A 13261-nucleotide genomic window follows, 5' to 3' on the forward strand; every position below is an offset into this window, starting at 1 on the left:
ATAAGCCACTTTATTGTCGCTGGACAGAAAACCTGGAAGCATCAACTGATCTATCCATTTACGGGTGGGCTATTGCCAAGGAGCTATTCCTGAAGAGAAGATGGTCTTCCACAAAGCTGAGCCAACCAAAGTTAGCTTGGCTTTCTCTGCTTGCTGATGGGGATCTTTTTCCTTCACCCTTGGCATCGTCTCTCCCATCAGTTGTTTAGCGTCTTTATGCTTTCCAGCAATTAACTACCTTCCCGAATGGACAACCATGTCCATTCCATGGATTGTCAGAGCCTGAAATAGCCCATGGGGCCAATGCTTCTAATGACACCTTGATGTGTCCAATTGTTTCCAGTTCTAATCCTTCCACCAGGTGGGCAGGTCCCGGATTCCCTTTCTCTACCTGATGATCCTATGTTGCCAAGGTCTCTAAAAACTTTAAAGTAACCAAGGCTCGATGTTCACCATTACCTACAGGAACCCTAGTATAAAAGCCGCCTATAATGGGCTCTGTGAGTTGAGTATGGTTAAGATAAATACCTGGAATATTACATACATCTCTGCAATTTATTTTTAAAATGAAGACAGCGTTTAACAGATCAGCACCACATTCTTCAACGAATCAAGTTCATAGACTCACTCACCCATGCCGCCTGATCGACAACTAAATAGAACACAGCAAGAACAATAACAACTGGGAAAGTCAAGAAGGGAGCTGCTCTATTCGTCCATGTTAGATAACCGGCGGTAATTGATTTAAAAATTAACCTTCCACATCTTCATCAGGCATTAGGCAAGTTTGGTTGTCTGAATTTTCCTCTGGAAATTGACTGCAATCTGTGTCTTCAGGCCACTGCAGGCCCACGATCCCAAGAACAGACTCACAGTGTTCTTTGGAGTGCTCACACAGTGCTCTGAAAGAGAAAGAAAGAGTAAACATGAGTAACAGAAATAGCTACGTCTGAAATGGTATGTCAGGAATATACGTAGGGTTCTAATACGAGTGTGGGTCTGTGTGTGTATCTGGTGTGTGTATATACCAGTATAGATGCACAGATACGTAACAGATATTTGGGAAAACAAAAAGAGTAATACCTCCACAAGGGAAATGCATGCCAGCAACACAATTTCACCAAAAGAAACTTCGTTGCAGAAATAGAAATAAAAGTTTGCTGTGTGTGTTTTTATTGAAATGTATTTCACATATAACATGATGTATATTTAAGGTGTAAAACATGTTGATTTGATAACATTTATATACTACAATGTGATGATAGAACCTCTATCACATCACATAATTACCATTTCTCTTTAGTGGTTGAAAAATTAAGATCCAGATTCTTAGGAAGCTTGATGATTATAATACAATACTGTTGTCTATATTCACTATATTGTGCATAAGATCTCCAGGATCTATATATCAACTAGTCGCAAGTTTACGCCCTTGAACAGCATCCAGAACACAGATACCCTTCTGTTCTCTCTTCTGTCTTCCAAGCAGACGCATTCTCCAATGCTTTTATTCCAAGTCAGGAAGTTCCCAGCATTGGTTTGGAGAGTCGGCCACCAAGGGTCATGGCATCTATACCATACCCTCAGCCGCAGAGTTCTCTCCCTCTGGCGAACAGCCATGGGAGCCATTCCATGTGCCAGCTTGGCTTACCCAAGGCACTGTCATCATCACTTCAACTTGGATCAGTGGTGTTGACAAGTTTGGCATCTCCCCCCAAACCCATCTACACTGAGCTCAAGTTGGCTAAAATAAAATGTGTTCGTTTCTTTTTGAAAGAAAACATATACTAAGCATTGTGCTAGGTGCTTCCTTTTGCGTTATCACATTTGTACAAAGCATATATATATGTATATGTATATATATATATATATTTTTTTTGCTTCTTTTGAGGGGGGGAGAGAGAGAGAGAGAGAGAGCACGTGCGTGCCAGTGGGGGAGGGCAGAGGGAGAGGAAGAGAATCCTAAGCAGCCTCCACGCCCAGTGCCGAACCCTTCTCAGGACTCAGTCTCACAACCATGATCGTGACCTGAGCCAAAATCAAGAGTCCGATGCCCAACCTACTGAGCCACCCAGGCGCCCCTGTACAAAGTGAGGTATCAACCTGTCTCACAGATTTCTTTTACTTCCAGTGGGGGAAGAATGGTCTTGCCTCACCACATTACCAAGAAATGAGTTACATAATTAAAAAAGAAAAAGAAACATAACCAAATAAGTTTCAGGCAAATTTTTTATTTCCTTTCAAATGTATTATTTATTTTCAGAAGTTTTCAACTTTAAACTATTAATTTCAACAAAGGTCTTGGTCTCTCCCTCAATAAAATGGGGCAGGCCTTCTAGAAGGGTCAGCTCCAGTCGGGCCAGAAACTGGTAGGGAAAGGTTGACAATAGAATGCGGGGAAATTTCAGAGAAAACTCTGTCTACATTTACTCTTGCACAAGGCAGAGCATAATTTAATGCTGGTTTAGCCTCAGAATTTGGGGCAACAACAGAGCCATGGCATTTCCACATTAGTTTTGCAAAGATGGGAAATTCAATAGTGTTCAATAACCCTCTGTTAGACTGAAGAGTGTTACTGTAGATTTATAAAAAATGTATATGACTTAATTGCTGCGATTTTAAATTAGCCATAGGATACCTAATTACATGGAACATTGTCTAGTGCCTGACTCTACCACTTCCTATTTTTTCCATAAAATGGAAATAACACAAGAATACATTAAAATAAAACAATAGCGGGGCGCCTGGGTGGTGCAGTCGGTTAAGCGTCCGACTTCAGCCAGGTCACGATCTCACGGTCCGTGAGTTCGAGCCCCGCGTCAGGCTCTGGGCTGATGGCTCAGAGCCTGGAGCCTGTTTCCGATTCTGTGTCTCCCTCTCTCTCTGCCCCTCCCCCGTTCATGCTCTGTCTCTCTCTGTCCCCCCAAAAATAAATAAACGTTGAAAAAAAAATTTAAAGTAAAACAATAGTAGTGCAATAAGACAATACAATCAAAATAAGACAATGCAGCCACAGGCAGCAGCCTTGATGGTAGGGCCCTCTCTCAGAAGGACATTTTGAGAAGGAGACAGCAGCAGTACCCTAACATATTTAACACGTTGTAAGGGCTCGAAAATGTTAAGTTTTTCAGGCTCAAAAGATCTTTTTAAGAATTAAAATGTTAATTTTTAATATTTAGCATTTTTAATATTTATTCATTTTTGAGAGAGAGAGGGAGACAGAGGGTGCGTGGAAGTGGGGCAGAGAGAGAGGGAGACACAGAATCTGAAGCAGGCTCCAGGCTCTGAGCTGTCAGCACAGAGCCTGATGGGGTGGGGGTGGGGCTCAAATCTACAAATCCTAAGATCATGACCTGAGTGGAAGTCCTGACACTTCACCGATGAGCCACCCAGGTCCCCTTTAAAGACTTTTTAATGTTTACTTTGGAAAGAGAGAGAGAGAAGGAGTGCATGCATGCGTAGAAGGGGAGGGGTAGAGAGAGAGGGGGACAGAGGATCCCAAACAGGCTCTGCACTGACAGCAAAGAGCCTGATGAGGGACTGGAACCCACGAATTGTGAGATCATGATCTGAGCCAAGGTCAGATGCTTAACTGACTGAGCCACCCAGGCGCCCCTTAAAATTTTATTTTTAAGTTATGAGTCAGGGGGCGCCTGGGTGGCTCAGTCAGTTAAGCGTCTGACCTTGGCTCAGGTCATGATCTCATAGTTCATGGGTTGGAGCCCCGCATCAGGCTGACTGCTGTCAGTCAGTCAGTGCAGAGCCTGGAGCCTGCTTCCGACTCTATGTCTCCCTCTCTCTGCCCCTCCCCTACTCGCTCTCTCTCTCTCTCTCAGAAATAAATAAATGTTAAAAAAATTTTTCATGACATTTTAAGATCAATAAGCAAGATTGGCAAAAGCAACGTTGCTTCATGAACATATCAGTATATTATTCTTGAACGAATATAAAAAACTCTTACGAACAAATAACCAAAATGCAAAAGTCATTTTGAAAGCCACTGAAAATGACAGATGTATTTGTAGATACGAGAAACAGAAAGAAAGTGTCTGAAGGAAGTTCACTAAAATGTTGATTGAGTAACATTTCAGTCTCATCTTGGGCGTTTTAATATGAAACATAAGCCCTGAAATTATAAATCATATGTGCATGTTAATTTGTTCCAGAGAATACTGCATTAGGGACATTTTTTATACATATGAAAAGAAAATCAAGGCAAACATTTTTAACGTATCATCAGAAGTGATTATTCACTATCCTTGACCTTGCTTAGCAAAAGTGGAATAAAATTGAGAAATAAATTTTTCACATAAAATGGGTAGACGTTTTATTAGCGATACTTTAAAAGGCATTTTCCAGAAGTTTCCAGAATTATGTCTGCACAAGGCAACATTAACTTTTACTCTGGTTATCTAGTTCCCCAACTCATTTTGAAATTTTATTGCTTCCTGTCCTCTATAGATGCCCCCTCCTTGTCATCGCTTGATATTGGGTATTTAACTTATTGTTTTCCCATGTGTCCACTATATTGATATCACTGCTTTTTCTTAAAGCTCTAAGCGACTTCTGATCCCAGCATAGAGCTTCTGTAGTTACCGCTCACATTTGGACAAGCACATCTGTATATTCACCCCTGATGGAAAACAGTGCGAGGAGTGCAGTGGCCCGCCTGTGTGACCACCTCTTGGAAGGGCGCCATCTCTGACTACGTCACAACCTATGGCACAGGACAGGAACCACCTGCCACCAGCCAGTAGTGTTCCTCTCCTGCCATCAGAGCTGGTGTTCATCAGATCTGCCAGTCAGAAGGCGTCACCCTGATGCACGTTCATTTACTCTCCCAACAACCCTACCCAACAACCTACTCTCTTGATTTCACAGACAGGAGTAGAAGAGCCAACACTGAGAGAGACGGGGAAATCTGTCCCCGGCCACGGGGCAGCGAAGGAGAGCCAGGACGTGGCCCAGACAGTGGACTCCGGAGTAGTGCTGTTACCCCGAAGTGGGGTATCGCTCATTCTCAATCCAAGCCGCAAGCTTGAAATTCTGCCCCTTATTTCATCCCAGCAAGCAGGAAAATGTCAGCAACGTGCGTCCCTTGTCCAACCTTCAGGCCACTCCTTATGTAATGTCCCTAACTTTTTTTTTTTTTTTTTTTTTGAGAGAGTGCAAGCAGGGGAGGGGCAGAGAGAGGAACGGAGGATCTGAAGCAGGCTCTGCGCTGATAGCAGTGAGCCCGACGTGAGGCTTAAACTCACGAATCGCGAGATCATCATGTTCCACTGACTGCGCCATCCGGGTGCCCCTATGTCTCTAACTTTTGAGTGCTATCAGGAGGCCACATTTTGCTTATTTACTTTTAATATAACTTATTGTCAAGTTAGCTAACATACAGTGCACACACTGTGCTCTTGGTTTCGGGGGTAGATTCCCGTGATTCATCACTTATATACAACACCCAATGCTCATCCCAACAAGTACCCTCCTCAATGCCCATCACCCATTCTCCCCACTCCCTTAGCACCTCCCCCCAATCAACCCTCAAGTTTGTTCTCTGTATTTAAGAGTCTCTAATGGTCTGCCTCCCTCACACTCTGTTTGTAACTATTTTTCCCCCTTTCCCTCCCCCATGGTCTTCTTTTCAGTTTCTCAAGTTCCACATATGAGTGAAAACTTTTGATATCTGTCTTTCTCCAACTGACTTATTTCACTTAGCATAATACCCTCCAGTTCCACCCACATTGTTGCAAATGGCTGGATTTCATTCTTTCTCATTGCCAAATAGTATTCCATTGTATACATAAACCACATCTACTTTATCCATTCATCAGTTGATGAACACTTGGGCTCTTTCCATGATTTGGCTATTGCTGCAAACGCTGCTGTAAACATTGGGGTACATGTGAGGAGGCAGCATTTTATTTTATTTTATTTTCTTAAATGTTTATTTATTTTTGAGAGAGACACAGAGCACAAGCAGGGGAGGGGCAGAGAGAGAGGGAGACACAGAATCCGAAGCAGGCTCCAGGCCAGCACAGAGCCCGACGCGGGCCTCAAACCCACTGACCGCGAGATCATGACCTGAGCCAAAGTCGGACGCTTGACCGACCGAGCCACCCAGGCGCCCTAGGAGGCAGCATTTTAAATACATCCATGTTGCCAGAGAAAAAGGCAGATACACTCCATCTTCCGTTAACTCACATTTTAGAACACTTCTTGATCCACCAAAATGAAACGTGGATGATCTTATTGGATTAAAGTCTGTGAACTACTATCAAAGGTAGTTCATGCCTCCGCTGTGTGGTACTTCAGCAGTTACTTCTTACTCAAATATTCATTTCAGAATTCCTACTTCTTTACCATTTAAATGTATAATTTGTTAAATACAGAGCTCCTTAGCAACATGGACTTTGTCTAAACTCAAACTTAGTCTCTGCTCCCTTGGTTCTCCCTGAGGGGAAGGGAGGGTGCTTGGGGGAGACCCCACTGTGTTACCTGCAAGGTGGAATACGCTGGCTTGTGTTCACATCACACTTTGGTACCAAGATGGTGCAAGCAAAGAACATGAGGTATTTGTAGCAGTTGGTTTGAACAAGTGCAGGGAAAAGGGAGGACTCCCAGCTGATGGAGGCTTCTTTTTGAGTCCTGTGGCCAAGGTAATTTGGATAATTTGTATGGTTGTAGGGCAAATTCATGCAGAGTTCCAACGTAATTGGTTCACATTGACCTAACAAGAAAACAAAACACACATATAGGTATGTATCTATATATCTATGTCTACATCTATACCTATAGTAAATTTCATATGTAAAACAATTTCTTAAAAACTTACAAAATTGAAATATATCTTACCTTCTTTAAAAAAAAAAAACAACTAAGACTGGAATGCAAACAGTATATAACTTGCATCAAAAGGTAAATCATTTGGTTGAAGAACTTCCAAACCAGGAATCATTTCTGTATAGGCAGCTGCTAGCACAGTGCCCAGTATGCATGTCATAGAAAGTCTTTTTTCATTTTTCCCTTGGCTCAATCTATCTGAAGGTGACGCTCTTTTTTTTTTTAATTTTTTTAACGTTTATTTATTTTTGAGACAGAGAGAGACAGAGCATGAACGGGGGAGGGTCAGAGAGAGGGAGACACAGAATCCGAAACAGGCTCCAGACTCTGAGCTGTCAGCACAAAGCCCGACGCGGGGCTCGAACTCATGGACCACGAGATCATGACCTGAGCCGAAATCGGCCGCTTAACCAACTGAGCCACCCTGGCGCCCCAAGGTGATGTTCTTTTAGGTTTCCTTTTACCCATTTTGTCTTCTGATTTATTACTTCCTTTTTTGTTTTGTCTTTAAGTAGATTTCATGACCAGTGCAGAGCCCTACGTGGGGCTTGAACTCATGACCCTGAGATTCCAAACCTGAACTGGGATCTGTAAGATCAAGACTTGAGCTGAGATCAAGCGTTGGACACTTAACCAACTGAGCCACCCAGGACCAAAGTGTAATGCTGTAAAGTTGGCATGAGAATGAATACAGGGTGGAGAGAAGAAAAAGACACAGAGGAGGTGTGGGGCTGGTTCAGTTTATCATGTCCATTGATTTATAAAGAGGGGTAACATTAAATATTTGGATTTCATATTACAAAAAATGAATATTCCTCATAACAATAAAAACAACGCAAGATGTGCAAACAAAAAGTTCATGGTCTCCCTGCCCTCCTTCCTCTCACTGACCCTCAAAGCCAACAGACTGGGTTTGAGCCTTCCATGCCTTTCACTGGCTCGTACAAGCAGTTACATACAAGCGTTTACATACAGGCATTTACATACAGCATTTACATACATGCATTTACATACAAGCATTTACATAGAAGCATTTACACACATAGAAAGAGGTTGCTTGCTTGCTTCTGCCAGAGTGGAATTATACCATTCCTATGATTCCTCAATTCACTTTTGTTGCTTAATTATTAATCATGACCATCATATAAGTCGGTAGATGCAACTCGAACCATATTTTTCCTAATTTATTTAGTGTAATTTTACAAAAATGGGATGACTCACATGAATTTTTGATGCAGTCTTTTTCTTTTCTTGTGTAAACCTTTCTAGCTTTTCCTCTACCGTCCTATCAAGTTTTAACTTTTTATTGGTATATTTTATTATATGACTAGCAGACCTATCACATGGATATTTTTTTCTTTTCTATATGTGGAAGCTATATCGCTAATGATTTGAGATGAGATAGAAGCTTTCGGTGTTTCCGAGCCAAGGAAGATGAAAGGGTGAAGTTGTGATCATACATTATTCTGGAGATCTCTACTGAACGTGGTAAGGGCAACCGAATCTTGTTAAGGAATTCTCCATAGAGTGCTAAGCAATATAAACTCTCAAAATATCTATCAACCTCACGTTCTATGATTTACAGCATCAATAAGCTTTTTTATCTTAAGGATTATTCACTCACTCACTAGTTTGATTTATGACAGCCACTAGAGGGCAGTCGTGTCACAAACGTGAAGACGTTTAATCCTGCAGGACTGCTTTCAATGCGAGTTTGATGCCGTGCTCATTAGCACATTTTCCTGAACATAGATGAGATTTAATAAATATCTGTTGAAAAAAAATTGATCCTAATTGAGTCTTAATGATATCCCACTTTTCAAAGTCTGAAAACATATTTGTTAAATTCAACCTAAAGAGGGGATTGTTAACTAAATGATGTTACATCCTTGCCACGATGAAGCCATTGGAAATCGTGTATTTTTTTAATGTTTATTTTTGAGAGAGAGAGAGACAGAGTGGGGGCGGGGAGGGGCAGACACACAATCTGAAGCAGCCTCCAGGCTCTGAGCTGTCAGCACAGAGCCTGATGCAGGGCTCAAACTCACGAACTGAGATCGTGACTTGAGTGAAGTGAACCGCGTAACTGACTGAGCCACCGAGGCGCCCATGGAAATCATGTATTAAATGGTCATTTACATGAGAAAAACGGCACTTTCAACGTCTACTGGCATATACAATATTCTAAGATTCATCTTTGCCTCAAACTCTATATTTATTTTTATCATTATTTTTAGTGGTTTGATGAGTTTTATAAGGTGAACATCCGTGTACCTACCACCCAAATCAAGAAATTGAACTTTGCCAGACATCCCAGATGACCCTCCATATACCCTATCTTCTATCAAGCTTCTCCTTTCTCCGCAGAGTAGCAACTGAGTTCATAGTTGTTACCTTAGTCTTCTTACAGTTTTATTACCTAAGTGTGCACTTCACCCTAAATACTAGAGTTAAGCCTTGCCCATTTTTTAAAACTTGTTTTGTCTTCCCCTCCATCCTTTAATTTTGTTCAAATTTTTTAAATATTTTTTTTTATTTTGAGAGAAGAGAGAGTGTGCACTGGTGAGCAGGGAAGGGACAGAGGAAGGAGAGAGAGAGAGAGAGAGAGAGAGAGAGAGAATCCCAATCAGGCTCCATGCTCAGCACAGGATGAGATCACAACTGTGAGATCACAACCTGAGCTGAAATCAAGAGTCAGATACTTAATCGACTGACCCATCTGGACGCCCATCCTTTATTTTTAATTAAAGTTTAACTATGGAAGAACCCAGAGATTTGAACTGTAGAGTGTCCCAGAGTTTGACTTTGCTGACTACTCAGTCCTGGTGAAGTTAAATATATTCCTCTGCTACTCTTATTTCCAGAACATGGGCAGCTGAATGCAGAGGGCTGATGAGGCTTCATCCCTTAGGTAAGGCTATAGGTGCTATGGTGTTCTTTCATCAGAAAGCAAAGTATAACTGATTTCTCTCCTTTTGTGATGTCAGCAGCTGTAGATGCTCAATGCCTTGACCCATTAATTCACTGATTAATGTTACCAAATAGTAACCAATCAGTGTCACTATATGGTAATATTCTAATTTAATCATTTAGTTTTCACTCATTAGTTGAGAATACTTTTAGAAAGAGACCATTCCTCTCATCTACCATTTGCTCCCAAGGACTAAAGTCCTTAACCCTTACGGTGTTTGGTTCCTTTACCACATCCCTATACTATCTGTTCCTTCCAACTGGAGGTTGCAAGGACAGGACAGTAAATTGGGAGGTCAGTAGGAAGCTATGTAAAGAACAAAGCGGTCCATTGCTTCTTCAGCATTGGAGGGGAAAAAAGGCATGAGTAAACATGTAGAAGTAACAGTTGATGGAACACTATGGGGAACCTGAGAGTCCCTGGGGTATGACAGTCATACCTGGCTTCATACAGCCATGGTGCTCATGGGCACAGAGAGTGGGAGGAAGGACACATGCCCAGGAGCTGCTCTTTCCACAGGGTTCCCCGGCTGTCTGGATTGCACACCGCCACGTGGAAGTGAGGATTAGGATCCCACACCCTGCTCCTACCCCCTAAGGCAAGGATGTGTCTGTATTTTGCCTCAAGGAGGTATTAAAGATTTGGGATTGTGAGTGGATGTGGGAATACTGTGATACTTCAAGCCTCTCAGTAAACAATATCATCAGAGATGTGGGTTTTAGGGGTTTTTTTTAACTGTAGGTATTTCTGGGAGTCTGAGATAAGCCATGGACTTCTCCACTGAAAACTTTGAAAACTATGAAGACTTTTTTATATTCAGTTTCAGGGATGTCCCATACCCTTGCAGCCTAGCCATGGACAAACCACTAAGCTAATAATTCTCCACCTTGGCTGCCTATTGGAGTCACCAGGAAATTTAAAAAATACTGATGCCCGGGTCCCAGTGAGTATATCTTCAGAGACCATTAGTAAGTTATATATTATGGGATAGCAAGAACAAGTGTCTTCAAGAACCAGAATCCCAGCAACTCCAGTAACAGGCTGACTCCATCAGACAGAACATCCACATTCTTCAAACTCATACTTCCATTAGTATGGAGCTAGAGAAAGACAGTGCTGTGTAGTTGTGCCTCAGAATCTGGGTAACGATAGTCTCTCTAGCGGTAAGGATCTTCAAATAATTAATCACATATTCAAATGCATGACGTTTTCTGAGAGAAGATGCTCCTTGACCAACTTTACAGACATACCACTATGAAACTCTTTGAAAAATGAGAAAAAAAAATCTTTACTTTCTTTTTAAAAATTTTTTTTAACGTTTATTTATTTTTGAGACAGAGAGAGACAGAGCATGAGTGGGGGAGGGGCAGAGAGAGAGGGAGACACAGAATCGGAAGCAGGCTCCAGGCTCTGAGCCGTCAGCCCAGAGCCCGATGCGGGGCTCGAACTCACGGACCGCAAGATCGTGACCTGAGCTGAAGTAGGACGCTTAACCGACTGAGCCACCCAGGCCCCCCAAAACATCTTTACTTTCAATTGGAAGTTTGAAAAATGAGAAAAAACATCTTTACTTTCAACTGGAAGTTAGGGATATAAACTATTTTTAATAACAGAGAAGGAGTGAGGGACCAATGACCAGCCCAGTGCCTGGAACTCAGAAGAGGGGATGATCAAATGTCTGCTGAATATATATGGAAGAAGCTAGCGAGAATATTTGTGGTGAGTGAAGAAGCTGATGAGACAGTGAAGTGCTAAGGACATTGTTTGATTGTATTTAAGGAACATGAAGAGAAGGGTGCCTGGGTGACTCAGTGAGTTAAGCGTCCCTTGATATTAATTCTGGTCACGATCTCACAGTTCATAGGATCAAGCCCCACCTCAGGCTTCACACTAACAGCACAGAGCCTGCTTGGGATTCTCTCTCTCCCTTTTTCTCTCTGCTCCTCCCCCACACTTGCTCTCTCTCTCTCTCTCTCTCAAAAAAATAATAAATAAGCATTCAAAAAAGAACATAAAGATAAAACTCACACAGTATACCTGAGTGGAAAGATGGCACTATGTTCTCCCATACTGAAAAGTTGTCTCCAGGAAGGCAGAAATCATGTCGCCCTTCTTCACCATTAAAGTGCCTGGTGCCCATCCCAGAGCCTGGAACATTGTCTGCACGCTATAAATACCAGTAGGCTATGAGCCAGAGTTACCTAGTGCCCTTCTTTCCACTTCTCTTTTTGACAGGTGTAACATATTTTTAAATTTTATATTTTGACATATTTCAAAAATGGAGAAAATAAGACAACATACCCTCAATTCCTCCCCACCCAAATTTGACACAGGCTCACAGTGCCCTTTCAACTTTTTTTGAATCTAACACAAAGTGCCATTCCATGTCGGACAACCCCCAAAACCAATAATAAACACATATCTTTGAGATGACACTGTCATTGTTTAAAATTACTTACGCCAAGCTAAAGGTGTAGTAAAGAAACAATCCTGAAAAAGTTCCAGAGCAGACTGGGAGATAAAGCAACGTGAAATGGACCCAGCACATACATATACATATACATATACATATACATATACATATACATACATGCATATGAACACACACTTATTTACATCAGTTTAGAGTGAGGAAAATGGCAGTATGTCTTAATAGTTACATTAATATCTATCTCAACCGTTCTCTCATATGGGAATGGAAATGGAAAAGGCTTGGGGATTGTGCTTTTCCCCAAACAGTTATTAAGTGCTCATGAAAATAAACAAAAACTCCTCAGTCTGGGTTTTTCACTGGCTGCCTCCCTCACATCCCTGTGGGTACAGGAGCAGCCCCTATAAGCTCTACAGTGACGCAGAAAGGTCACTGCATAAAACTAGAACCTGAACTTTACGGCCTTTCATCTGAGAGATAACCTTTATACTTTCTTGTAAACGAACAGCTGACAGACCTGCTTCTAAACCTCAAGCCCCAAGCTGAAGATGAGGCCACAAGTTGATTATAAAAAGTGAAAAAAGTGAGCAGAATATGAAAGCGGAGCCCACAAATAAGAGTTCATTACTAGAAATCAGAGTCTTTTGGGGTTTTCTGATTCATTTTCAATTTCCCACGAGAGTCTATACAGCCGTCTGCAATCCCTGCCCCTTCTCTCTTCCCCAGGAGTTCCCTCTCCTGAAATCTTCTTTTGAGAAAGCCACCTGTTTCCACCATTTGTCACCAAAACAAATTTACATAACAGCCTCAAGATCATTACAGGCCAGCAAAGTTCCCGGAAAGGTGAGAATACATCTTATTAGGAGAACAGACCCGCCACGGTTTTAGGTGGCTGTTTAGATGAACTTCATATTCCCTTCTTGGATAAAGTTTCTATTTTTGAAGCTGTGCTTTCAAACGGAAGAAAGATAGCATCTGCCCATAGATGGAGCCAAGAACGTAATATATAGGAGCTGATG

At 41.9% G+C, this 13261-nt stretch overlaps 1 protein-coding gene across 1 annotated transcript in view; it reads right to left on the reverse strand.

The window, feature by feature from the left end:
* CORIN (corin, serine peptidase) overlaps positions 1-13261 on the reverse strand; it is a 256772-nt gene that overhangs the window by 63288 nt on the left and 180223 nt on the right. Inside the window, exons 11-12 of the mRNA XM_047090824.1 lie at positions 6496-6727; positions 757-902 (exon numbers count right to left, since the gene is read on the reverse strand). Of these exons, the coding sequence (XP_046946780.1) occupies positions 757-902; positions 6496-6727 (378 nt within the window). The remainder of the gene's footprint in view (positions 1-756; positions 903-6495; positions 6728-13261) is intronic.

Source organism: Lynx rufus, unplaced genomic scaffold (assembly GCF_022079265.1).
Source record: "Lynx rufus isolate CCGP_SWC_20201006 ecotype Redwood Valley unplaced genomic scaffold, mLynRuf1.p SCAF_3, whole genome shotgun sequence".
Lineage (NCBI taxonomy): Eukaryota > Metazoa > Chordata > Mammalia > Carnivora > Felidae > Lynx > Lynx rufus.